This window comes from Hyperolius riggenbachi, chromosome 1, assembly GCF_040937935.1.
Source record: "Hyperolius riggenbachi isolate aHypRig1 chromosome 1, aHypRig1.pri, whole genome shotgun sequence".
Taxonomy (NCBI): Eukaryota; Metazoa; Chordata; class Amphibia; order Anura; family Hyperoliidae; genus Hyperolius; species Hyperolius riggenbachi.
In genome coordinates, this window is record NC_090646.1 from 615,045,437 (window position 1) to 615,073,262 (window position 27,826).

Sequence of the window (27,826 nt, forward strand, 5' to 3'; positions counted from 1 at the left end):
ACGCCAAGTGCTTAATAAAATGTGTGAAACTTATATACGAATTTGTCGCCATTTGAGGTAAGCCACCTCAACCTTTTCTTTTTGTTATCATTATTTGGGTGCCTCTTTCCCCCTTGTATTACCCACCCTCCGTTGGGAGGGGTGTTCTATTTTGGTTAGGTGTTCTCCCACCCTTACAACCAACTTGGAATCCTTTGCTAAGAGTGCAACCGCATCCAGTGCCTCTGGACACCCGAGTGGAGTCGGGGTTGTTGCTCTCCACCTCCCTTCAGTCCACCTGCAACCTTCGTTTGTGAGCACCATTCTCTATTCAAAGCGGATCCGAGATGGAAAACTAACTATAACAAGTAACTTGTCTATATATCTTATCTAAAGTTTAGATAGTTTACACAGCAAATCTAGCGGCAAACAGCTTCAAAAGTTGATGATTATTTATTCCTGTGATACAATGAGGGCAGCCATGTTCTGTTTGTCACAGTTTGTCTGTGTGTAAATTCAGTCCCCTCTCCTCCTCCCTCCTCCCCTCTGCCTCTGAAATCAATGGCTAGCAACCTCCTCCTCCTGCCCAGACTGAGCTCCCATAAGCCCTTGCTACAGTGCCAAGGCACAAAAGGAGCTGTGGGCGAGGCTTGTTTAGTTTATAGGGAATTAGAGTATTAAAACAAAACCAAAATATTATTTGGCTTGAGGAATGCCCTATAAACTATATGAAAGGAACACAATTATGCAATGAGTAAAAGTTTATCTCGGATGCACTTTAAACTGGAACTGTAAGCTGTATAAAAAAAATAAGAGTTTCACTTACCTGGGGCTTCTGCCAGCCCCCTGCAGCTGACTTGTTCCCACGCAGCCACTCACCGATGCTCTGGTCCCACGCCGCAGCTCACTTTCACTTTGCACAGTTCAGGGGAACTGCGCCTTCGTGGCCCTGTCCACGCGCCTCCTCATTTCGGACGTGTAGTGCGCAGGCACAGTAGAGATTTTCTCTTGCAGGAAAAAAGTGAGCAGCGGCGGAGAAACGGAGGATCGGTCCAGGACTGCGAGGACACAGGTCGGCTGCAGGGGGCTGGCAGAAGCCCCAGGTAAGTGAAACTCTTATTGTTTATTTAGTTTACAGTTCCGTTTAAATCAGCTGACTCTTTGTTGTAATTTACTACACCACTGGGGCTCCCATGTTCTCTGTGCTTTTTCTCTCAGGGTGTCCCTCTTCGATCACCCTACACAGCTGCATCTTTAACAAATGACCAATGTTTGTCAAAAAGTAAAAAAAAAGTGTAAAAAATCCTCAGCCGGATTTCAGCCCCTTCATGTGATATGGCTTGGGCTGGAAACAAAGGAAGTCTGCTCTCCACAGCAAGAGAAGTATGTCGGGTTACAGGAAAAAGTACATTGACATGATGGAGGGCATCCTGAGAAGGAACGTCACTAGATTTCTCACATTCTCCTTCCTACTCAGGTCGTGAACTTTTCATACAAACTTTCACACAGCAGATTTCCTTACTGACCGACCTGTAATTTGTCCTGCAGCTCCTTGTTCAGCAGCGTGAGGGAAGCCACCTTAGCTTGTAGCAGTGACAGAGTATCCGCATGTTCCACTTCTGAACTCACATCGAGGAGGCTGTCTTCCCCTGCAAAAAGACAATCATTACATCTCTGTCAACCTGTTAACAGCCACAAGCAAGTTATTTCACTTTAAGATACCGTAATGCACTGCTTTTGTCTTAAAGAGACTCCGTAACAAAAATTGCATCCTGTTTTTTATCATCCTACAAGTTCCAAAAGCTATTCTAATGTGTTCTGGCTTACTGCAGCACTTTCTGCTATCACAGTCTCTGTAATAAATCAATGTATCTTTCCCCTGTCAGACTTGTCGGCCTGTGTCTGGAAGGCTGCCAAGTTCTTCAGTGTTGTGGTTCTGCTATGAACTCCCCCTTCCAGGCCCCTCTATGCACACTGCCTGTGTGTTATTTAGATTATGGCAGCTTCTCTCTTCTCTCTTATCTTTTACAAGCTGGATAAATCGTCCTCTGAGCTGGCTGGGCTTTCACATACTGAGGAATTACAGACAAGGGCAAAGCTGTTTGCAGGAAGAAAAGAGCAGCCTGAAACTTCAGTGCATGAGAACTGCAGGGGGAAAGAAACACACAAATGATTTCTTGAGATTCAAAAGGAAGGGTGTATACAGCCTGCTTGTGTATGGATGTATTTTCTATGTGTGGACATACTGTACATCAACCTACTTCCTGTTTTGGTGGCCATTTTGTTTGTTTATAAACAAACTTTTTAAAACTGTTTTTAACCACTTTTAATGCGGCGGGGAGCGGCGAAATTGTGACAGAGGGTAATAAGAGATGTCCCCTAACGCACTGGTATGTTTACTTTTGTGCGATTTTAACAATACAGATTCTCTTTAAGCCAGCAGAACTGGTGTTGTAAATTTTTGGCTTGCTTTGATCTCTCTCTCTCTCTCTACTAGTAGAAAAGATAGAAACTGAAAGCAGAAGTACTCTTTTATTGTCTCACACTGCCCCCTAGTGACAAGTGGCCAAAAAAACACATTACAGCTGTACTAATTAGGAGCTAGGAAATTAACAAAATGAAAAAATGTACTAAAATAAACTGGCACTTGCAAGCCTCTAAATAAATTGGCTGCTAAATGATTAAATCTTATAGCCTGGTACACACATCCAATTTTGATTAGTCAATGATTGGCCAATTTTACCTCTTCCCTGTAAAATGAGAGCTTTCCTACACAAACTGCTCACATTATTCAAAGTCTGTCAATGATCAATAATGAAATGGTCAAAGTTGATTAATGATGTGATGTATGCACCTTAAATCCAGGCAACCAAGAAAAACATCTGTGTATGCCTCAATGGGGTCTCTAATCTTTCCCAGGACATTTCGGATGTAATAAAGCAGCCACATGGCTATACAGATCAGGTATAAGTCTGGCTACACGATCACAGTACTCCTGTGATTGTGTACGCACGCCTGACAAGAGCAACCTCAGCCGGCTCTAGTCTGGGCCCTTTCATACTGGGGCGGTGCTGTAAATTTAGTGCACCCCAAGGTAGCTTAATTATGTCTATGGGGTAGCTCACATTCCTCACGTTGCGGTACACTGCGCCGGAAGTGCCCTGTCTATCGCACGGACATCCCCGCGGCTCCTGCAGCGACCTGCGTTAGACTGGAAATCATGTGAGTCTATAGCGACGCAGGGTTTTCCAAAATGTTAGCGTTGCGCGCACAAGCGGGAAAGCGTATTTTTAAAATAGGCTTCTGCGCACTGCCGTATTTCCCAAACACATGTTCACTTTAAGGCAGCTATACAGGATGGGTTCAAAAGTAGATTTCTCAATGAACTGTGGGATGGTGGGGGAGTAGCACTATTCGTGGAAAACTAAAAGGTACTTAGGGGCGCCATGTGCAGACTTATCCTATTATCACTCTTGCATTATTACAATTTATGAATGGAGGACGATCAACAATCATTCCATCAAATCAGGAAGTTATGCTAGGTACACACAATGCAATTTTCTGGCAGATTTACTTTCAGATCGATTATTTCCAAACCATTCAAACTGATTTCCGATCGATTTTTCGAATGATTTTTCATAAAAGTGAATGGAAAATCGTTTGCAAAATATCGATCGGGAATCAGATCAGACATGTTGAATATCTTTGATCTGACAGCAAAACTGTCAGAAAATTGCATTGTGTGTACCTAGCATTATACACCTAATTGACTGTATTTTCTACTGTAAGCCTGCACTAGTAGATGCAGTCTTCTGGCATAATATTTTACCTGTGCTGTCACTCAGTCTGTCTCTGTAGTCTCGCCTGCAGGGCGTATTTTCATCCTGGAAGGGGAAAAAAAACGACATAAATTATATATATACAAAACAAAAACTGCTCTAGGGCCACATTCACACTATAAACCTCATGTTACACATTTTTGTGTGTACGTTTCACCATACCACGCCATAAAGTGAACCTCCAGACTAAAAATCGACTCAGCAACACTAAAAAGGCTTGGTGTTTCTTTAACAGTTTCACAGCATCAGAACTTTGTTTTTCTTGCCCAAGCCTTATTTTTAGCTGCACAGAAGAAAATTGCCTGGGCATTTTTCCCCTGATGCTGTGCAAAGGTTGATGGGATTTCTGATGTTGTTGTTCTCGTTCTGCTGTTTTGGTCCAATTTTTTTTCTTCTAGATTTTAAATTTGAAATTTGAAGCCTAGCGTGTGCAGCTAGGAGGGGTGATCAGGACACAGGACAGTTGGAACTGTGTCTCATGCTCCCTGTCGCCTCCTTTCAACCACAATGATGGCTGCCTCCATGAACAAGATGGCTGCCCCCATGGAATGACAAACATTTGCCTGTTCTTTTAAAACAGGGTGGGTAAGAGATTATATTACCTATCTATTTTAATTAACATAACTAATGTAACTTAATGACAGTATGTTTGTTTAGGCTGAAGTTCCCCTTTAAACTGCACATGGCCACAGTTGCTAATAATGCAGTACACCTGGGGAACTACGCAAAAACTCAGGGAGAAATACAAACTCCATGCATTGATCATCTCAAGTGATAGGAGTCAATATGTTATACACATACAAGGCAGTCATGTGTGCCTTACTGCATAGAAAAACAAAGGCAGGTCAGTAATTGCACGTCTGACTACACTCTTTCTTGAAGAGGTGAATTTTTAAAGGACACCAGAGGTAAGAGCGATATGGAGGCTGCCATATTTATTTCCTTTTAAAGTGGACCTGAACTCTTCCACAGGACACAAGGAAAACAGAGAGAAATGCACCCTTTGAGTGATTTTTTTTTTAGAGAGAAGAGCCTGCCTAACCCCCCCCCCCCCTCATCTTCAAGTAATCACAAGTGTAATTTGATCTCTCAGCTGTGTCAGCACAGAAATTCAACAGTTCTCAGCTCACACAGCTGATATGTAAACACAGGATGTTAACCCTTTGTTTGTTTCCATGAAAGCAGGAAATAGGCACACTGCAGATTTATTGCAGGAGTTCTGTAAGATACAACAAATATTTATCTTTCTTTTAAGGTTATTATACTGGTGCTTATCTTTTAGAGCAAAGAGGAAGTTCTGTGTTCAGGTCCGCTTTAAACAATACTAGTTGCCTGGCAGCCCTGCAGATCTGTTTGGCTCTAGTAGTGTCTGAATCACATACCTGAAACAAGCATGCAGCTAATGCAGTCAAACTTCAGTCAGAGCACCTGATTTGCATGCTTGTTCAGGGTCTACTGCTAAAAGCATTAGAGGCAAAGGAGCAACAGGACTGCCAGGCAACTGGTATGGTATAACAGGAGATACAGTAAATATGTCAGCCTCCATACCCCTCTCACTTCAGGTGTCCTTTAACCACCCTGGCGTTCTGATTAAATCGCCAGGGTGGCTGCGGGAGGGTTTTTTTTAAATAAAAAAAAAACTATTTCATGCAGCCAACTGAAAGTTGGCTGCATGAAAGCCCACTAGAGGGCGCTCCGGAGGCGATCTTCCGATCGCCTCCGGCGCCCAGAATAAACAAGGAAGGCCGCAATGAGCGGCCTTCCTTGTTTTGCTTATATCGTCGCCATAGCGACGAGCGGAGTGACGTCATCGACGTCAGCCGACGTCCTGACGTCAGCCGCCTCCGATCCAGCCCTTAGCGCTGGCCGGAACTTTTTGTTCCGGCTACGCTGGGCTCAGGCGGCTAGGGGGGCCCTCTTTCGCCGCTGCTCGCGGCGAATCGCCGCAGAGCGGCGGCAATCAGGCAGCACACGCGGCTGGCAAAGTGCCGGCTGCGTGTGCTGCTTTTTATTTCGTTAAAATCGGCCCAGCAGGGCCTGAGCGGCAGCCGCTGGCGGTGTTGGACGAGCTGAGCTCGTCCAGACCGCTCAGCTGGTTAAGCTCTGTTTGAAGGTATCAAGGGTGCGTGAGTGCCACACAGATTTTAGGATGGAGTTCCCAAGAAGAAGGGAAATGTATTAAAAGTCCTGTCTGCAAAGATCATTGGTAAAAGTGGAATTTGGATTCGGGGTCACAGCTGAATGTTAGTGACGAATGGTGGAGCCACGCTTGAGAAAGCTTTGTAGGTATTAGATAGCAGGCTGAATTTGGGTCATGAGATCAGAAAATGAGGGAGGTGTTTATATTTGTACACAAGAAGAGGATTGTGTTACTGTGTGATGTGAAAGTGAGTGATGAGTCACATTTTACCCCTAAAGAACAGAAAACGAGATGATAGACTTATTGGTGTGTTATTATCATATAGCTGAAAAATTACAGTTTCTGTTCTACTCATGAGTACAAATGCAGCCACACACTTGCCTGATCCTAGCCGAGAGCCGCTGCTGCGCCTCCGCTGGAGCAGGTAAACTGCATATACTCGAATACAAGTCTAGAAATTTAGATCTGATTCACTTCATAAAAGTATAGGGGTCGACTTATACACGAGTCACAGGCAACACTGGGCATAGTTACATAGTTATTTCGGTTGAAAAAAGACATACGTCCATCGAGTTCAACCAGTACAAAGTACAACACCAGCCTGCTCCCCCACATATCCCTTTTGGGCACACTGAGTAATGTGTGTACTAATAGTGGCATTCCCATTTGCAGCAACATACCCAGTGGTAAGTGATACTTTGAGGAAAGGAAATGCCAAGAAAACACAGGTCTGATAGTCCTGGCCACAACAATTAACAAGAAAAGCAGCAAGGGGGGAAATACTGGGCTGCATAAAAGGGAGTGAATAATTGCAGCACTTGGTGGCCTGTAGGAGGTATTGGCTGCACTTAAAGAGAACCCGAGGTGGGTTTGAAGAATATTATCTGCATACAGAGGATGGATCTGCCTATACAGCCCAGCCTCTATTGCTATCCCAAACCCCCCTAAGATCCCCCTGCACTCTGCAATCCCTCATAAATCACAGCCACGCTGCTGACAAACAGCTTGTCAGAGCTCGCTGTGTTTATCTCTATAGTGTCAGTTTGCTGCTCTCTCCGCCTCCTGCAGAACTCCAGTCCCCGCCTGCATCCCTTCCCTCCCTGCTGATTGGAGGGAAGGGGTGAGGGCAGGGACCGGAGCTATGCAGGAGGCGGGGGAGCAGCTGAGACTGACACTACAGATGTAAACACAGCCTCACAGCACGGCTGTGATTTATGATGGATTGCAGAGTGCAGAGGGACCTTAGTGGGGTTTGGGATAGCAACAGAGGCTGGGCTGTATAGGCAGATCCAGCCTCTGTATGCAGATAACATTCTTTAAACACACCTCGGGTTCTCTTTAAGGGTCAGGAGGGGTTAATGGCTGCAATACTTTGTGCAGTCATTAACCCCTCCTGAGCTTTAAGTGCAGCCACTAACTTTGCTGAGTAGACTTATACCTAAGTCAATAAAAAAAAAACTAAGTTGAATATTAAAGTCGACTTATACACGAGGTCGACTTGTATTCGAGTGTATATGGTATGTGTATATTTGTCGACTGTGGCTTCGGAGGGGCCTATAGAGACCACCGTGGGGCTGAGGAGGACGGGGGAAGCCTGTCAGATCCAGAGGCTCCCCCCCTCTTGAGGTAAGTACCCCCTAGGGACCCATTTTTCAGTACAGGTTTACTTTAACCATTTCACCCCAAGGCGGTTTTTACCCTAATGGACAAGAGCGATTTTCACCTTTCCGTGCTCATCCCTTTCATTTGACAATAGCTTAATCCCTACAAATCACTATAACATGATCTATATCTTGTTTTTTTTCACCACCAATTGGGCTTTTTAGGGTTGATATTTGTTTTCAGTAATTACTTTATTTTCTATGCATTTTAAAGAGAAATACAAGGAAAAAATGAAAAAATACACTTTTTCTCCAATTTCATCCCCTATAGTTTTAATATAAACATTGCTACTGTACATAAAACCCACACATTTTATCTGCCTATTTGTCCTGGTTATCACAAGATTTTAATTATGTCCCTAGTACAAAGTATGGTGACAATTTATCATTTGGAAATAAAGGTGTATTTTTTTTTGGTGTTTTTTCCCCCCACTACTTTCACATGCACCTGCACGAGAATGCACGTGCACCCGCGGGAGCGCACGCGTACACGCGGACAGCGGCAGCAGCACTGTCTTACTTATAAAAGCGTCCTGGGTCCATTAACCTCCTTAGCGGTAACCCCGTGTGTGACACGGGGTAAGCCGCCGGAGGGTGCCGCTCAGGCCCTGCTGGGCCGATTTACATAATTTTTTTTTTGCTGGACGCAGCTAGCACTTTGCTAGCTGCGCCAGCACCCCGATCGCCGCCGCCGCGTGCCCGATCGCCGCTATCCCGTGCGGCGTGCGGCCCCCCCCCCAGACCCCTGCGCTGCCTGGCCAATCAGTGCCAGGCAGCGCCAAGGGGTGGATCGGGTCTCCCAATGACGTCCCGACGTCGCCGACGTCGGGGATGTCATTCCGCCCCGTCGCCATGGCGACGGGGGAAGCCCTCCAGGAAATCCCGTTCTTTGAACGGGATTTCCTGATCGCCTATCGCTGGAGGCGATCGGCGGGGCTGGGGGGATGCCGCTGAGCAGCGGCTATCATGTAGCGAGCCCTCGGCTCGCTACATGATTTAAAAAAAAAATAATTAAAAAAAACTGCTGCGCTGCCCCCTGGCGGTATTTTTCATACCGCCAAGGGGGTTAAGAGGCTCTAGCAGGATTTTTATAAGTCAGCATATCATTAAGTGGTTAAAGAGGAACTGTAGTAGAAATAAAGTAATGAATAAAATTGCTTATTTTTTTACAATATTCACTTATAAATGATTAAGTCAGTGTTTGTCCATTGAAAATGACAGTCAGTAATCTGTATTTGAGGTGCTGTGTTATTACCTTGGCTCCCTGTTCTGGGAAGAAGACTTCTCCTTTGGCTGAGAGTGGAGTGGATGTTGAGGACAAGTTGGAGGATACGTCACCCATCTATAATGACAAGAAAACAGAGAGCTCTTCACTGTCTACATGGAGTGTCACTATAGAACATTACTGGACGCACAATAGAGACATCATCTTTAGGGATAGTCAAGCCCATGCTAATCATTTCAAATTGGTGAAAATGTATTCACCTGGGTAATAGCCCCATCAAATGCACCGAATGGTGTAGTTACAAGGTAAATATATTTACATATAATTAGCATAAAATCAGTATCAGCTTAGATTTATTAGTATCTCTCAGACCCTCTCTACTCACCATGTACCTTACAAACCCCTCCCCCATGGCTGTGTGTAACCGCCACACTTAGGCTGCTCGTACACATGATAACTTTGGTTAGCAGAACCAGTTAATTTTAATCCATTTGGCACTATCGGCTGTCTTTGTCTCAAAGAATCATCATCACACCTTTCAAAAGATGTTGCCCAAAATTAGACCAGCTGGGTGGAGTTGTTTTTTATTTTTGCAAATGGGTGTAAAACAGACCATTTGTGTCAAAGCTAGAACATTCATCCCTACGCAGGGAAGGGGGCCTTCAATACCATTTATCATCAACATGGTGTTTTGGTTTGTTTTTCCACCTTATCTGAATTGAAAATGTATTTTGTACTAGTAACAGAATATCTTCTACAACACAAAAATGTATTCGACAATACAAAAAGCTGTCCAGTTAAAACTGCATTATTGTTATTTCTACACACGCCTGCTTATCGGCTGAGGCAGTAGTTATCGACCGTCTCAGCCAACTTGAGTCAGGCGTGTGTATTCGCCTTTACTGATAAATAACTGCACCCCATAAGACTCTTGGATGGTAGAGAAACAATTCTGACTGCAGGGTACAGATGAAAAAGACTGGCGCTGTTAGCCCCGGTTCACATCAGCTTTTAGCTGCAGATCCGGCCGTACGGTTCCAGGTTTCCGTTCCGCTCAACAGACAAAAAAATGCTGAATGACCTAATTTCCCAGACCATTTCGATCAGTGGAACACAAAGGCCTGGTGCACACCGAGCGGTTTTTGAAGTGATCCGCCTTGGAAAATGCTTGGCTAATGTATTTCAATGGGATGGTGCACACCAGCGGTTTTAGATTTCTAGCAAACCGCAAACGTGGGTCCTGCAGCACTTTTGCGGTTTGCAGAAGCGTTTCTGCCTCAATGTAAAGTATAGGAATAGCTCAAACTGCTCTGGAAAACGCTACATCAGAGCGGTTTTCCAAGCATTTTTGTTACAGAAGCTGTTCAGTAACAGCTTTTACTGTAACAATATTTGTAATCTGCTACACAAAAACGCTCCCAAAAATGCTTGGCATGTTTAAAAAACCTCTCTGAACATGCCTAGAATCGCTCTGAAAATCTGCTTCAAAAACCAGTCTAGCGTTTTGAGGATCTACTAGCAGTTTTGGTGTGCACTGGGCCAAACAGAAGGTTTTGCAGCACAATAGGAATCTATGGAAAATGGACATTTTACAGCACACTGCCAGTAAAAACGGACCGTTTTCCCGGATCCAGGTGGCCAGATCAGTATGGCCCGATCCGGGGAAAAATAGGGCTTAAAACATTAAAAACTGTCACCATTCACCGTGAGACAATAAAAATTGTCAACTTATTTTTTTAGATTTAAATAAAACTGGGATTTCAGGAAATTTCTATGTAGGAGCAGCACTATATATACAAATATTAATCTCATCAGTTTATGTTCACTTCAGGTTTGCTTTAATTCTATACTCTGTTTTATGAATGTTCCTCAGATGGGCACCAGCTGTATTATGTTCTATGCACTGAAGTTCTATGAGGAAAGCCGTTTCAGAAACACACACAAGACACACGGTACCGTTTGTATTACCTGTACGGGGCTGATGGGAGGAGGCGGTGCTTTGCGTTTTTTGGGAGTTCCGCTTCTGTCTGAGCTTAATCTATTGACGTGATCATGCTGGAGGTTCCATAGGCCAGAAAAAGTGAGTTGTTAGTTGGGTTAGTGGAAACTGAGCAAGACCGTATCTACACAGTTACACAGCTATGGGGAGGACTGCTAGCATACAGATACCACAAGTTTCTGTAAGGAGTATTCTACATTCATCTGGATAAATAAGGAGCTATCTGAGCCGGCATGCAGTTCTGGTCATTCTTGCTCTGCATGCAGCAATGAATACAGGCAGGTTCAGAAGAGAGTTTAGCTATTGTGGCCACTAGTAGAAATTCTATTAAAGTGAACCTGAACTCTTGCACAGGACAGAGGGGAAATAGAGAGAAATACACCTTGTATGTATTTAGAGAGTTTAGCCTGTGTAAATTCACCTCTTCTGTGACTTTACAACTGTAATTTGATCTCTCAGCTGTGTCAGCCGGCTGCCTCAGTAGAGTAGTTAATTTGTAAACACAGGATGTTAACCCTATGTATGCTTCCATGAAAGCAGAAAGTAGACACACTGCAGGCTTATTGCAGAATTTGTATCAACTGTAACAAGGAAATGTTTTTATTTAAATGTTATTATGCTGTTGCTTATCCTTTAGAGTAGAGAGGCAGTTCTGAGTTCAGGTTCACTTTAACGTACAATAGATTAAAGCCCAATTCTTTGGGGTTTTTTTTAAGCATTCGGGACAGGCAGGTGGGAGTCCTCAAGTTTGGGGCTCTTGTAAATGTAACCACACCCTCTGAGGGGAGGAGCCTGTCACCTCCTCTTACCAGCCTAATGCTACCCACCTCCCTGGGTCATACCTCCTTCCCATAGGAAAGAACTGGAGCAAGGTGGAATGACAGGCTGGCCACACCCCTCTCACAAACCCTGTATCACTATTGGGGCTGCCTTCAGAATCCATGAAAAGTTTGTGGGTCAAACATGAGTTGCAGATCAAATGACCTTCTTGGCCTTCCATGCAAAGTAAAATTCCAAGCTTCCCACTTTGGGCTCCGTACCACTGACTGCAACACCACAACCTGAACAGAGCACTGCGCTCTTCTTGCTGGGTCACTACCACCATAGGTATACCCTCCACCTCCATTCAGAATAGGAGGAAATGGTTAGTGTCCAACTACCAAGCCCCGCCTTCTAGAAAATCAAATCTTGGCTCTGCCTGTTCGGTAAGCCAGCCCCTATTTAGTGAGGAGACCTTGGAAAAGACCCCCTAAAGGTAGCCACTAACAGTCCAATTTCTAGCAAAAAATCGTTCGAGCAATCGGAAATTCTGATTGGATTGGTTGAAAATAATCTCAGTTGATGGGTACAATCAATTATGAACATTTATAAAAAATAATCGTCCATCGTGGATTTTTGTCAAACCAAAATGTGGATTCTGCTGATTGGTTGTGATAAATAGGAAACAAAGATTGGTTCGTTGATGGTGTAGTGAACGATTTTTCTTCCGGATTTTTCGCTAGAAATTGGACCATTAGTGGCCACCTGAACACTGCTACTGCCTATAGAGCACGCCCTAGTGGCTGCAGCTCTGACTTTGAGTCTGCCAGGAGAAAAGCACAATATAAATGCTCAGTGTCTTGACTAGTGAGTATCTGTGGAGTTTTCTGGGGCAGTGGCCCCTCACAGCGTTAGGTAAGGGGTAGGAAGAAGGAGTAACAAATTATTTGTGTGGACGGGGTATAGGTTTACATAATAACATGAATTAAAGGAGAATTACAATATAACAAAATTTGCTTTTAAACAACAAACAAGAGTGGCAGTAATACCAGATTGCGATTATACAATAAGACACCATTTGAAATACACTAAAGCAATCAAACATGATCATTTGTGAACAGAACAAAGTCATGTACGGAGGCAGTTTCTATCAATTTGATTGAAAATCTGATTAAAATTGTGTTTTCTTATAAACCCTGATTAAATCAATTGTTTTGATTAAATGAACCGATGATTGATTAGAATACAGTTACCATGTAAGAGCCTATGTGACACCTCCCCAACAACTGAATAGTGGTGGTCATGTCCAGGAGAACGCATGGAGAAGCATGTAATCAGTTTGGTCAGGTGATAGATATGCAAGCCTTTGATTTGCTAGTCATGTGCTAAAGCAGGATGTGATCACAGCAAATCAGAGCTTTGCAAATCTATCAGCTGATCAAACAAATCATATGCTTCTCCATGAGTTCTCCTAGACATGACCAGCACTGAATAGTTGGTCAATCAGCCTGCACTTCTTGCTCATGTTGACAAGCTGGGTCTTCTGGCCCCCTAAATATCCCAAGTGATTCTTATGCTCAAAGGTTTGACCGGATATGTTGGGAAATTGCAGTGTGAATGGGTGGGGGAGGAGTGTAATGGGATTAATGGTAATCTATTGCACTGCATTGAGTGGTTCAATGCTTGCGGTTCAACCAGAGCAGGCAACCTAGGCAGCTGCTTGGGGGGAGACCACCTGCCACATTCTCTGGCCTCTCTCAACTTCAGTTTACCAAAAAGAACACAAGGGGCCCCCAAATATACTACCTTTCCTAGGGACTCATGACATCTTAATTCATCTCTGAGTTCAACTGATGATAAACAGATATTGAAAGAGGAACTTCAGTGAAAATAATATAATAAAAAAGTGCTTAATTTTTACAATAATTACGTATAAATGATTTAGTCAGTGTTTGCTCATTGTAAAATCTTTCATCTCCCTGATTTACATTCTGACATTTATCACATGGTGTCATTTTTATTGCTGGCAGGTGATGTCAGTGGAAGGAGATGCTGCTTGCTTTTTTTGGCAGTTGGAAACAGCTGTTATTTCCCATGAATCAACAAGGCTCCCACAGTGTGATGTCAGGACCTCAGTGCTGTGAGGCGCTGACATCACACTGTGGGAGGGGTTTCACCACAATATCAGCCATACAGAGCCCCCTGATGATCCGTTAGAGAACAGGAATAGATTTCTCCTGGGAAAGGGGGTATCAGCTACTGACTGGGATGAAGTTCAATTCTTGGTTACGGTTTCTCTTTAATCAAATCTATTGAGACTGAGGCCCATCTGCAATACATTTTTTTCACCTGAGTTATCTCCTAGGAAATAATTTTCATCTTCTCTTTAAACTAAATTTTGAGTATTTTACAATTTGAAAAAGTAGCCAAAAGTTGGTGAAAGGGTATTGTTAATTTTGAGTATTTTCTTGCTTGCTGGTGGCTTGAAAGGCATATTATTATAAGTTGAGAAAATCTCACCTAGGAGAAAACTCAGGAGAAACTGAAGTGCATATGGGCCTGAGTGTGTAGTGTGGTGTAGGAACTGATCACTATTCAATCGATTTCTAATCGGAGAGGGATTGAGCAGCTTGGCATATCTGGCGTTAATTGAACCATGTATGCCTAGCTGTACGTTGGTGGGTGTGGCAAATGATTGCTGGCTACCTGTTATTACCAGTTATTGATTGTTTACCGTCTTGCTCCAATCAATATTGCATCATATGCAGCAATTTAGCAAATATCTAACCTATTTTTTTTCTCCTTTTCACAACCTCTTAAACAGAACCTGAAGTCAGAGGAATACGGAGGCTGCCATCTTCATTCTCTTATAAACAATGCCAGTCGCCGTCATACTGAGCTTTAGGTTTCATTTTTTGAGTTACACACCTGCAACAAGTATGCAGCCAGTGGAGTCAGAGCATCTGATCTGCTCATTCTGGGCCAGTGACTTCTAGTATTGGAGGCAGATCACCAGAGCAGAAGTCAGGCAACTGGCATTGTTTATTAGAGGATGAAGATGGCAGCTTCCAAATGTCTCTCACTTCAGGTTCCCTTTAAATAGCTTGCAGCACTACAAAGCTATAGTACCTCACTCTTGTACTACTTCTTATAACCTAATCCCTCCCCCCCCCACCTTCCAGATCAATCTTCTGAAAACTGGACTGTCCCCAGTGTTCTCCCCAGGCTCTTTTAGCCGGGTGCTCCACCCGGCTAGTTTTGGTGACCACCCGGCTGTCATTGGCTCACCTCCTCCTATTCTGTAAGCAGAGTTGCACACAGAAGAACCTGCCCTGCATTCGCTTATCTTGCCACACCCAACTACTTTTTGATGCCACCCGGCTTGAAAAAATGTCTGGGGAGAACACTGTGTCCCAATCAACATTTAGTTAACAAACAAATTGAACACCCAACCTATTAAATGTGTCCACTAGTGTATGCCTGCCCTAACGCTGCAGAAATAACATTTAGATTGCCAAGTTATTGCTCAGATTGTCACATGTGTGGTCAGCATTGGACCTGTGGAGGTCACTGCCGTTCATACAATCATGGATATTTGCATTATTGTAAGCGCTAGCGGCTGTTATTTCATTACTGAATAGAAGTACCTGGGATGGCTTGTTTGGGCTCCGCGGTCCTGTAGGAGAAACAAAAAGGTGAGAGATTTAGGAAGGATTGTCAATGAACAGATCACCAGAATGGTCCCACTGCTGGTTTGGATGAGATGGGCTGTCACTTTTGCGTTCCTATAAAAGCTGGCAGCACGTACCACTCTCTTGGCTCGTCCTGGACAAGAGGAGGGTGAGGGTGTGCGGGTTTCCTGATATTCTGGCATAATGAAGGGCATCGTGGCCCAAGGCGTCGGTCAGCGTCAGATTGGCTCCTCGCTGCACCAGAAGATCCACTATATTGAATTGGCCAGTTTCACATGCCAACATCAGAGGAGACCTGCCAGAGGAACAAAGAACACGTCAGACAGTCCTACAAATGTCCTGCTCATCACCTCTAGTGACACACTAAAGGCTCAGTATGTATAGAATATACCCTTAAAGCTAGGCTGGTATACCGTGCAGCTAGGCTGGTAGAAGACATTCAGTATCAGATCATGGGTTTGTCAATGTACAGTAAAGCGAGAGTCCCAGTGTTACGTCATTGCTGGAACCTTCAGCAGTTCCGGAGAGGGGAGGGGGGAGGGAGTTGTTCAGGGGAAGGCGGACCACCGAGTAGCTGGGCTTAGCTGGGCATTTTTATCCTAGAGGTGGGCCTAGGACAATACAGTGTAAATAAAAAACAAATTGCTTCTAAACCAATTTGGACTGTAAAGTTAAAAGGATACCCGAAGTGACGTGTGACATGATGAGATAGACATGTGTATGTACAATGCCAAGCACACTAATAACTATGCTGTGCTCCTTTTTTCTTTCTCTGCCTGAAAGAGTTAAATATCAGGTATGTAAGTGGCTGACTCAGTCCTGACTCAGACAGGAAGTGGCTACAGTGTGACCCTCGCTGATAAGAAATTCCAACTATAAAACACTTTCCTAGCAGAAAATGGCTTCTGAGAGCAGGAAAGAGATAAAAGGGGCCAATAGTTCATAGATTTTAGCTCTGGCATACTTCAACGAATGTGTCATTGAGCAAAAACAATAAAACAGTTAAAACTTAAAAAGTAGATTTAAACATAAAATAAAACTGTGGAATATCTTAAAAAGTCATTTTTAGGAGAAGGAAGATAAATACAATCATTTATTTCATTAGTTTATTTTCGCTTCAGGTGTCCTTTAAGATGACGTGAACTGCCCCGGTAAAGCTGGACTGGCCAGCCTTGCTGAGATATGCTGGCTGCAACCCTCTACTACTACCCACTCCTGTGTGCCCTCTCAGTGTGCATGCATGCAGGTGATAATGCACAGCGCATCTTGCCTGCCTTGATGGCATCTGACCTGCCTTGGTGGCATCTGACCTGCCTTGGTGGCATCTGACCTGCCTTGGTGGCATCTGTCCTGCCCTGGTAGCCTCTGTCCTGCCTTGGTGGCATCTGACCTGCCTTGGTGGCATCTGTCCTGCCCTGGTAGCCTCTGTCCTGCCTGGTGGCATCTGACCTGCCTTGGTGGCATCTGTCCTGCCCTGGTAGCCTCTGTCCTGCCTGGTGGCATCTGTCCTGCCATGGTGGCCTCTGTATGGACCGCAAGAGAGAGGGATCAGTGTGGAGTGCACCGTGAAGCATTCAGCATTCCCAAAAAATGAGGCCTAGCAGCGATTCTGAAAACAGGTACTAAATTTGTTTTTTTTGCAGATGTGGATGGTGGCAGCTTAGCGGGTGAATTTTCAGAAAATAAAATATGGAGCGATTTAGTGTAGAAGATTTAGTGTGGAGAGAAGAGCCTTGGGGGAGCAGTGGAACCCAGCACAGCAGAGCCCACAATCAGCCTAAGAAGTTGGCCTTTACCAGTGTGAGTACTGTCGGTGTTTTGTGAAGGTTGGTCAGGACATCCAGTTAGTTGAGTTCTCTAATGTATATACAGTGGGTTGCAAAAGTATTCGGCCCCCTTGAAGTTTTCCACATTTTGTCACATGACTGCCACAAACATGCATCAATTTTATTGGAATTCCACATTAAAGACCAATACAAAGTGGTGTACATGTGAGAAGTGGATCAAAAATCATACATCATTCCAAACCTTTTTTTTTTTTACAAATAAATAACTGCAAAGTGGGGTGTGCGTAATTATTCAGCCCCCTGAGTCAATACTTTGTAGAACCACTTTTTGCTGCAATTACAGCTGCCAGTCTTTTATGGTATGTCTCTACCAGCTTTGCACATCTAGAGACTGAAATCCTTGCCCATTCTTTTTTGCAAAACAGATCCAGCTCAGTCAGATTAGATGGACAGCGTTTGTGAACAGCAGTTTTCAAATCTTGCCATAGATTCTCGATTGGAATTAGATCTGGACGTTGACTGGGCCATTCCAACACATAGATATGTTTTGTTTTAAACCATTCCATTGTTGCCCTGGCTTTATGTTTAGGGTCATTGTCCTGCTAGAAGGTGAACCTCCGCCCCAGTCTCAAGTCTTTTGCAGTCTCCAAGAGATTTTCTTCCAAGTTTGTCCTGTATTTGGCTCCATCCATCTTCCCATCAACTCTGACCAGCATCCCTGCCCCTGCCGAAGAGATGCACCCCCCAAGCATGATGCTGCCACCACCATATTTGACAGTGGGGATGGTGTGTTCAGAGTGATGTGCAGTGTTAGTTTTCTGCCACACATAGCATTTTGCATTTTGGCCAAAAAATTCCATTTTGGTCTCATCTGACCAGAGCACCTTCTTCCACATGGTTGATGCTGTGTCCCCGACATGGCTTGTGGCAAACTGCAAATGGGACTTCTTATGCTTTCTGTTAACAATGCCTTTCTTCTAGCCACTCTTCCATAAAGGTCAACTTTGTACAGTGCATGACTAATAGTTGTCCTATGGACAGAGTCTCCCACCTGAGCTCTCTGCAGCTCGTCCAGAGTCACCATGGGCCTCTTGACTGCATTTCTGATCAGCGCTCTCCTTGTTCGGCCTGTGAGCTTAGGTGGATGGCCTTGTCTTGGTAGGTTTACAGTTGTGCCATACTCCTTCCATTTCTAAATGATCGCTTGAACAGTGCTCCATGGGATGTTCAAGGCTTTGGAAATCTTTTGTAGCCTAAGCCTGCTTTAAATTTCTCAATAACTTGATCCCTGACCTGTCTTGTGTGTTCTTTGGACTTAACGGTGTTGTTGCTCCCAATATTCTCTTAGACAACCTCTGAGGCCCTCACAGAGCAGCTGTATTTGTACTGACATTAGATTACACACAGGTGCACTCTATTTAGTCATTAGCACTCATTAGGCAATGTCTATAGGCAACTGACTGCACTCAGATCAAAGGGGGCCGAATAATTACGCACACACCACTTTGCAGTTATTTATTTGTAAAAAATGTTTGGAATCACGTATGATTTTCGTTCCACTTCTCATGTGTACACCACTTTGTGTTGGTCTTTCATGTGGAATTCCAATAAAATTGATTCATGTTTGTGGCAGTAATGTGACAAAATGTGGAAAACTTCAAGGGGGCCGAATACTTTTGCAACCCACTGTATAAGGAAAAAGCTGGAACTATCTGAATAATACCATCAAAGCTGAAATGTCTGCTGCCCTGTAGACAAAATGTGTGAAATGAAGCATATTACGCTCTGGTCCTTGAGAATGTTTGTGCAGTTTAAGTATACGATGCAGCCTAAAAGTCCAGGCATGCCACCCTTTACAGTAATTAGTAACAAGGATCCGTAACATGGTGTTTACTGCTACACATGAATCAGAGTTCAAGTGCTGACATTAGAGATGGGAAGTTCGGATCTTTTCAATGATCCGGATGATTCGAATCGGATCATTGAAGAGATCCGGATCTTTGATCCGAATCTCGGATCATTTTACTACCGGAAGCATTCGGGGGTATAATGAACAGCAGGACAGGTCTGTGGACAGGAGAAGGGGAGGGGTGGACACACAGAGAAGGGGAGAAGATGGACAGAGGGCAGGGAGTGGACAGAGAAGGGACGAGCAGAGAGCAGAAATGTTTGCACGTAATACCCACATGCTGAAGTCATATGCTTTACATATATTTCACCTATATGCTCATCTGTACACTTTGAAAGAAAAGGTCGCACAGTGAAAGAAAGCATTCCCAGAAGATAAGTGCAGCTGTTTAGTGCGGAGTGCAGGAGGATTATATTGCCTTTCAATCACAGTGCCTGCAAAGTTACTGAGCTGTGCTGAGCCAAAAGCTTCCCATGTGATCACTGTGCAGCACTACGGAACAGACAGCCTATATTGGGCAGCACGTTATAGCCAGTATGTGTGCTCTACACATATCTGGCAGTGGCACCCATGTCCTCTCTCTCTCATCTACCTGTCTCCCTGCAAGGCTGCCTCCCATCCAACAGAGCAATCCCTCTGTGTTCTGCTTCCAGGACCCCGCTGCCCGCTGAGAGGGGGCGTGTCGCTCATGGCCCCGCCCCTTTTGCGATCCGAATCACTCATTTTGATGATTCGGATGATCGACTCATAAAATAGATTCGGATCAAAGATCCGAATCGTTCATGATCCGGACAACACTAGCTGACATAGCATGACTGCTGGAGCAACTACAGGACCTCTCCAGGGAGACTCCTCATCCAAAATCATGTGGAGTGTTCTCTCCATGCATTCCACCGTTCTCTCCTCTTATTTTGCCCTCAGGAGAGTGTTAAGAGCTTGTCAAATATTGGCTTTAAGGACTTCCGTTCTGACAGTGTGCTAGTGCAGAATAACAACCACAGAAAGAGAGGGTTAGGCCTAATTCACACGGATGACTGCCAGGTGGTGAAGAACAACCACGGCGCTCAACGTTTAAGTGCTCCTGTTCAAATGAATGGGCAGCGCCAGTACTGAATGTTTCCCGCCATTCGCACACACGCCGCATTTTTTTTTCCAGAAGATCATCAGCTGCCAAAAATGGCTTTCCCCAACCAAAAAAGACTTAGCTTTGCCGCGTTTTAATTCCTATTTTTACCTTTGTTTAAGGCAACACTAGTTACTGCCGCACCTCCGGGTTCCCCCTGGGGTATGAGGAACGCTTTGGGAACAAAATCCCTGCCGCACCTCCGGGTTCCCCCTGGGGTATGAAGAACGCTATCATAACCAAATCCCTCTATCCCTCTTTCTCCCTCTTTCAGGAATGATGTACAAATCTGTGTTAATATATTTATGTTTCTACTAAAAATGTGTTTAACTGACTCTAAACTTTATTCCCATCAAATTGATATATTTCTTCTTTTCAAATGTTATCATGAAGAAAATGAATGATGATAGAGAGGACCAGTGTGGTTTGAATGATCATAAAACAATACCTTTGTTTCTGAATTCTTTATAATATGCGTGGTGAGGGGTGTGGCAGGGGCGTGTCTTTAAAAAGTAACTGCCGGGCATAAAATCAACTCTTTATTTTTATCTGGTAAACAAGTGATAAGGATGATAATCAGGCAATCCAAAAGTTAAGATCTCTATTACTTTTCTTGTTGATAGATGATCATTCCCCAGTTAACTGACTCTTATTTGGTACACACAACATTTGGTACACAAAAAAGAAGTTGCAAAGCATGCTGGTTGTCCTTTTTTCCTTCTGTACTTCCCTTCAGACTTAACTAATGCAGCCTGATTGGCTGAAGCCGCTTTCCCTCCTGTTTTCCCCTCCCACACCTCTGTTCCTCTTTGATTGGCCAATATTTCTCATGCTGAGACAATGCACTTTCTATAGTAAAGGGCGGGCAAATCAGGCAGAGGAGACTAAGGGAGGAAATGACATCAGAATTGGCTTTAAAAAAGCCAAACTTAAAATGGGAAATGCTAAGAAGGATTTTCCCTTTTTTTACTGTAGAAAAATCACTAAAATCAAAACGTGGACAGAGGAATACATGTGTTATGTAAGTAGAGCAAGTATTTATCTACTTATATATGTGTTATTGTTTCTGAGATAGTATGGCTGACAGCTCCTCTTTAAAGAGACACTGAAGCAAAAAAAAAAAATGATATAATGATTTGTATGTGTAGTGCAGCTAAGAAATAAAGCATTAGGAGCAGAGACATAAGTCTAATATTTGTTTCCCATACAGGAAGAGTTAAGAAACTCCAGTTGTTATCTATGCAAATGGCCATTGAGCTCTACGACTTTGAAAGTCATGGAGAGCTCTGACTTCTGATTTGGTTATCTCAGCTGTATTGTGTTTTACTTTTGCAGAGAACAGTTCAGGACAGGTCAAAAGTTCACTGCCTGGTCAAAACATTTAGAATGCTGAGTAATTTGTAAACTTCAAATATTAGAGAATGATGCAATGTTATAAAAAAAAAAGCTGTATAACTGAAAATAAAAATATGAGAATATTTTTTTTTTTGCTACCAATGTTCTAGTAATTCCCCCTACTACACAACCAATTCATTATATCATCATTTTTTTCTCCCGCTTCAGTGTCTCTTTAAGTGTTCCTCTTTCTTATCTCAAAATGTTGGGAGGTATGGGTACATTATTATTATTAATATTGATTGATGCAAATTTACTATCATATGCAAAAATAGGAGGCTAAACGAGGAACTCTTTATAATGTAGCTATTTTTGATCACATCAGTCTCCTGGCCGAGCCATGTCCACTCTATTTTTAAATGTGAAGTTTCAGCACGGCCACGCTCAGATTGGTCATAGCGGGGAGTTTACGCACACATGAGGAATGCAAAAATCCACCGTTTCATCAGCTAGGAAGATATATGAGGCTTCGCAATAAGTCATCTATTTTAAACAGCCATTAATCCGTCCAAAATAAAGTACAGGCTGAACACAATCCTTTAAAAACATACCTCAAGCTGTGAGATGGAATTCTTGTTCCATGAGACAATAATGTGTATCTGTAAACAGTGCCTGTCTTATCAGCTGACCCTTACCAGTCCCATGAGAGTACAGAGCAGATGGGATCTCTATAATCACTGGGAATGCTATGGAGGGATTACAAAGTAACTTGAACCAAAGAGTTTCAAAGTGGACCTGTCATCTACACACATAAAGCTATGTACCCGTGGAAGGATAGATTGTGGAAATCTACTGACAAATGACCGCTCCACAATCTTTCAAGATCTTAAGCGACATGATCCGAACAACCAACATTGCGAAGGAGAAAGTTCCATTGACTTTAACATAAACATTGTTTAACGATCTGTACGCGTGGGTATCGTTAAACAATAATTTCCAATTTGAACCGTCATAGCTGTCTTTCAAAACAAACAAGGGTCGTCATAAATCTTCCATCTTTAACTGTCATTTGCCGCTTTTTCAGATAACGATAGTTACAAAATGTCGGCTGGAACGAACGTTTGTCTGTGACAATGACAGACTAAATCTTGGCATGAGTATGGACCTTAAGGCCCATACCCACGCTGGTCTGAACTCAGCCGTAGCGGGTGATAACGACCGTCATGGGCGAGAATTGGGAGGTCAGACGAACATGGGTATAACAAACCACCGATTTTGCCACGTTGGTGACAAAATACAGACAAAAACATGATGAGCGACTGATATCAGGCATTTTTCCAGACCTGTCTAGCAGATCAACTCACAAGACTGTTGGCCAGGTAACGTGCAGTTGGCCACGTGTGTACATTGTCGTTGGAACGACATTGTTCTACCGAATGTGGAAATGTTGAGCATATCAGGGCTGTGGAGTCGATACAAAAATCATCCGACTCCTCAATTTATAAAACCACCGACTCCAACTCCAGGTACCCAAAATTGCTCCAACTCCTCTACTCCAACGTCTAATTTTTACAAAGACTATGGATTTGGTTAAAAAAATCATCCGACTCCGACTCCTCAATTTGTTGAAACCTCCGACTCCAGGTACCCAAAATTGCTCTGACCAGCCCTGGTGCATACTGTCATTTCCGCTTGTGTGCACTGTATTTAGATGAGCTGGTCGTCTGCAATATCAGTGTGTGGAAATAACAAGTGGATTTGGGGGCTTTAGTGCCCTGCATGTGTATGTAGCTTTAGATGAGCGAGAGTGTGTGACGGGACCAGAGGGATAGAGATAGACAATACACTTACTTCCCATTCTTGTCTGTGACATTAATGTCAGCTTTGTGATCCAGGAGACACTTGCAGGTTTCTATGTGGCCGTGCTGGACTGCGATCAGAAGAGGGCTGTTCCCATCCTGCACAGGAACAAGCAGTCAGTACATATTCCTGAGTCTTGGTGTATAATTGAAATTCACCCTTCACATACTTCTACAGGACATTACAAACTTGGAATTTCATTATATAGCAAGTCTTTCTAAAGCTATTTACAGACTCTCCATCACTGTTATCAGGAATGATCGCTAGCGAACGCTCTGAGCGACATTATTAGGAAAAACTGCTGTACAGACACGCTGCTCTGCCTAATCTCCTTTATGGAAGAGAGGGAAGGGGGGAAAACAACCCTGAAGTAAGAAGGACAAAGCAAGGCAACAACATTACTTCTTTGTTTTATGATCGGTCGTAACGGATCTCAAAGCGACATTGTGGTTCACCGTTAGATTTTCACCAGACAGAAATGCAAATAGAATAAACGCAATGAAGTTGGAGCATCTGTGCACACCTTTACTGAAGGCGCTCCTCAATCATGTGACCTCCAGCCAAGGGAAAAGGTCACCTGATCCCTGCTGCTCCTAATGCCTTGCACACACGTCTGACTTAAAGAGGCTCTGTACTTCGTTCTGGTAAGGCGGAAATAGCCGAACCCAATCGCATTCGCTCTACTGCGCAGACACAAAGGACTTGTGCCTGCGCAGTTGAGCGGATGCGGTTGGGTTTGGCTATTTCCACCTTAAAGCAGATGGAGAGCCGCTAATGTGCCTGCGCAGGATCGCGGTAGGTAAATATTTACCTGGATGCGGTTCAGCCTCGTTAGTATCCAGAGGCTTCCCCCTCCCGAGGTAAGTATCCCCCAGAGGTTTTTATTTTTTTATTACAGATTCTCTTTAAGTTGGCCGAGGCGGCCGATAATAACCACCTTAACTGATAGTCAGTCGTGTGTACAGAGGTGCCTGACCCGCGACGGCCTCTCTGCAAGCCATTTGCCGTACTAAGACAATGCCGCATCTCCACCTGCCATCTCTAACATTGTTCCTTCCCCCCCCCCCCCCCCCTGCATAGCAACAGAATGCGTTGTCAGATATACAGCTAATGGGCACGACCGTGCTATGCATTTAGCGTGCAATATGACACACGCAAAGGTTTACACGTGCGCGCAGCCGAAGGTTGTCATGCGGTAATGCGTGCACTTTGCCGAGTTACCTGCGCTCTACCTTTACAGGCGCAAACCTTCGCGCGCATCACATTGCGTGCTATGCATTAGCACCGCTTTGTGAATCAAGCCCCATGTGTCTGTACAGGCTGGCCCAGCGATGTCGCCCAAGGGGATCTGGTCCCAGTGGGGTTAGCAGGGGAAAAATGTGCTCAGCCATCGCGTAAACCCTATAATGTTACATACACACTATAAGATTTTCTGGTAGATTTACTGTCAGATAGATAATTTCCAACACATCCGATCTGATTCCTGATTGATTTCTGACTGTTTTACGTTAATTTCTACAGGAAATCGATTGGAAAACGATCAGAAATCAGATTGGACAAGTTGAAAATAATCAATCTGACAATAAATCTGCCAGAATATCTCATAGTGTGTACTGAGCATAACAGCCCCCTCGACCGACTTTACTGTAAAGTGTGTACAAAGTTAAGATCCAATTAAAGTGGATCCGAGACAAACTTTTGCTGCCTTCATTTTCTTGCCCCTTACATATAGTTTATTGGGCATTCTTCCTCCCAAATGCTTTTTTTAATTTCATGCATTACCTAATTGCATGTAACTGAATGTCCCCCCCCCCCCCCCCCCCCAGCTTCTCCAGTGCCTAGGCATTCCGAGTCCCATGCTGCAAGTGCTCAAGGGAGCTCAGCCTGGGGAGGAGGAGGCGGCTTTTGCTGAAGCATGCACAAGATTTTAGAGCCAAAGGGGCAAAGAGGGAAGTGGAGTTTTCACAGGCTGAGGGCTGGAGATGCTATCAGCTTGCCTGTGTGATGTGACAGAACATGGCTGCTCTCATTATATCACAGGAAGAGATAATCATCTAAACCTTAGATAAGATATATTGTCAAGTTACATGCTATAGTTAGTTTTTCATCTCGGATCCGTTTAAGGGGAAAAAAAACTACATGAAACTACATATTATACTGTAAATCAAAATTTGACTGAAAACCAGTGGAATTTCCCTTCACAAAAGGAACTGTGCGGTGAATGGCTGGAAGTTTGTATAATAAAAGCCACATAACACTGACAAGCACTCCGCACGACCTCTATAATCTGGCATGTATTTTATTACTATAAGAATCAAGTGCAGCGTGGAGAGACACACATGTATCTCCTTATCCTTGTATAAACTGTAATTGACTTGACAGCTGGCTTACACTGTGTATTTATTAGGTAGGAATTGAAGTGTACAGTATAATTTTTCACTAAAAGCCTCCACTTAATGCGTACAGTAAATTATAGAGCGCAGAGTCTGGCACTGATGACAAGACGACAGGGCTTAATAGGTCGCTCTTTATCCAGATCAGTAAGCTAAATGATATCTTACGCTCTACATACAGGAGGATAACGCAGTGGGAAATGGTGAAAGAGAAGCAGATAATGATGTTGACACTAGACTGGGGTGGCAAGCTGAGAGTACAGACCTTTTATCTAATTAGGGGCTATGCCCACTGACCTCTATGCTAGTGATGTGTCTGTACAGCACTCGGCCCCCAAATTCTCATTGAGTCCCGATCCCTTCAGGCAACAGCACTTGTGCCTCTGTGGGCTTTAAAGGAAGTGAGAGATATAGAGGCTGCCATATTTATTTCCTTTTAAAGAGAATCTGTACTCTAATATTCTTACACTAAAAAGCATACCATTCTATTCCTTATTTTCTCCTGTGCCCCTCTGTGCTGTTTCTGCCACTCTCTGCTGCAATCCTGGCTTGTAATTAACAGTTTTAGGCAATGTTTACAAACAAACTAACCAGCTTCTAATAGGCTCAGCTAAGCATAGTGTGTGAGTATGCAGGGGGCCTGCAGAGGGTGTGTATCGCTTCTACCAATCACAAGCAGCCCTGCACATTCCACACAATCAAGCTTTAGCCCGACAAACAGGACAGAGGAAAGATACATTGATTTATTACAGAGACAGTGTAATTAGGAAGAGCTGTAGTAAGCCCCAGCACATTAGAACAGGCATAGGAACTCATAGGATAGAAGAACTAAGGCTGAAAAAATTGTTACAGAGTCTCTTTAAGCAATACCAGTTGCCTGGCTATCCTGCTGATCCTCTGGCCCTAATACTTTTAGCCATAGCCCCTGAACAAGCATGCAGTAAATCAGGTGTTTCTGACATTATTGTCAGATCTGACAAGATTAGCTGCATGCTTGTTTCTGGAATTATTCAGACACTACTGCAGCCAAATAGACCAGCAGGGCTGCCGGGCAACTGGTATTGTTTAAAAGGAAATATATATAGCAACCTCCATATTCTTCTCACTTCAGTTGTCCTTTAACCCATTAGCAGCCTCAATAATTATCTTGTTTAAGACAAGTGCAATTATTTTGACCTCAGTTGGCAGAACTTGTTGTGCTGTAAATCCTTTGGAATGCTTCGCTCTCTCTCTCCTAGCAGAGGATATAGAAACTAAAAGCAGAAGTCCTCTGTTATTGTCTCACACTGCCCCCTAGTGACAAGTGGCCATAAATGCACATTACATCTGTACTAACTAGAAGCAAGAAAATGTAACAAATAAGAAATACAAAATGTGCTAAAATAAATTGGCTTGAAGCACCTGAAAGCCTCTAACTAAATTGGCTGCAAAAGGGTCAAGAGTGTAGCATGAGTACAGCGATCCCCGACAACTAGACCAGCGATCAGCTGTCCGGATCAACTAGGCTAAGAGCCTTGTTCTCCCCATTCAAACACCCTGTGACTATCTTTGTCCGCCACTCCATCAGTTCTCCCTGCATAGCAACAGAACATGTGTCTGTTTAGCCTTTGCCCCGCACTGCCATCCAAGGGACTGAGTTCCGATCCCTCTTTGGTGACATTCCTCATAAGTGTGTATGAGCCTTAAAGCAGAGTTCCCCAACATTGTCCTCAAGGCCCACCAACAGTACATGTTTTGCAGAAGATCACAAACATTCACAGGTGGGGTAATTAGTGTCTCGGCAGAGCTGATTAACTACCTCTGTGGATTTCTACAAAACATGCACTGTTGGTGGGCCTTGAGGACAGGGTTGGAGAACACGCTTAGGAATACTGTAGGGGGGTCAGGGGAAAATGAGTTGAACTTACCCGGGGCTTCTAATGGTCCCCCGCAGATATCCTGTGCCCGCGCAGCCACTCACCGATGCTCCGGCCCCGCCTCCGGTTCACTTCTGGAATTTCAGACTTTAAAGTCAGAAAACCAGTGTGCCTGCGTTGCCGTGTCCTCTCTCCCACTGACGTCACCAGGAGCAGTGTTCTCCCCAGGCTTAATTAGGTGGGCGGGCCGCCCGGGTGTTTTGAAACCC

General features: G+C 43.9%; 1 protein-coding gene across 2 annotated transcripts in view; it reads right to left on the reverse strand.

The window, feature by feature from the left end:
• The window catches only part of RAI14 (retinoic acid induced 14), a 221,298-nt gene that overhangs the window by 25,813 nt on the left and 167,659 nt on the right, over window positions 1-27,826 (reverse strand). The window contains exons 8-14 of one of the 2 annotated variants that reach the window (XM_068250356.1): window positions 23,300-23,406; window positions 15,411-15,589; window positions 15,250-15,278; window positions 10,813-10,899; window positions 8,875-8,961; window positions 3,809-3,863; window positions 1,510-1,628 (exon numbers count right to left, since the gene is read on the reverse strand). In XM_068250356.1, coding sequence (XP_068106457.1) covers window positions 1,510-1,628; window positions 3,809-3,863; window positions 8,875-8,961; window positions 10,813-10,899; window positions 15,250-15,278; window positions 15,411-15,589; window positions 23,300-23,406 — 663 coding nt within the window. The remainder of the gene's footprint in view (window positions 1-1,509; window positions 1,629-3,808; window positions 3,864-8,874; window positions 8,962-10,812; window positions 10,900-15,249; window positions 15,279-15,410; window positions 15,590-23,299; window positions 23,407-27,826) is intronic. The other variant, XM_068250364.1, reaches the window with a different exon arrangement.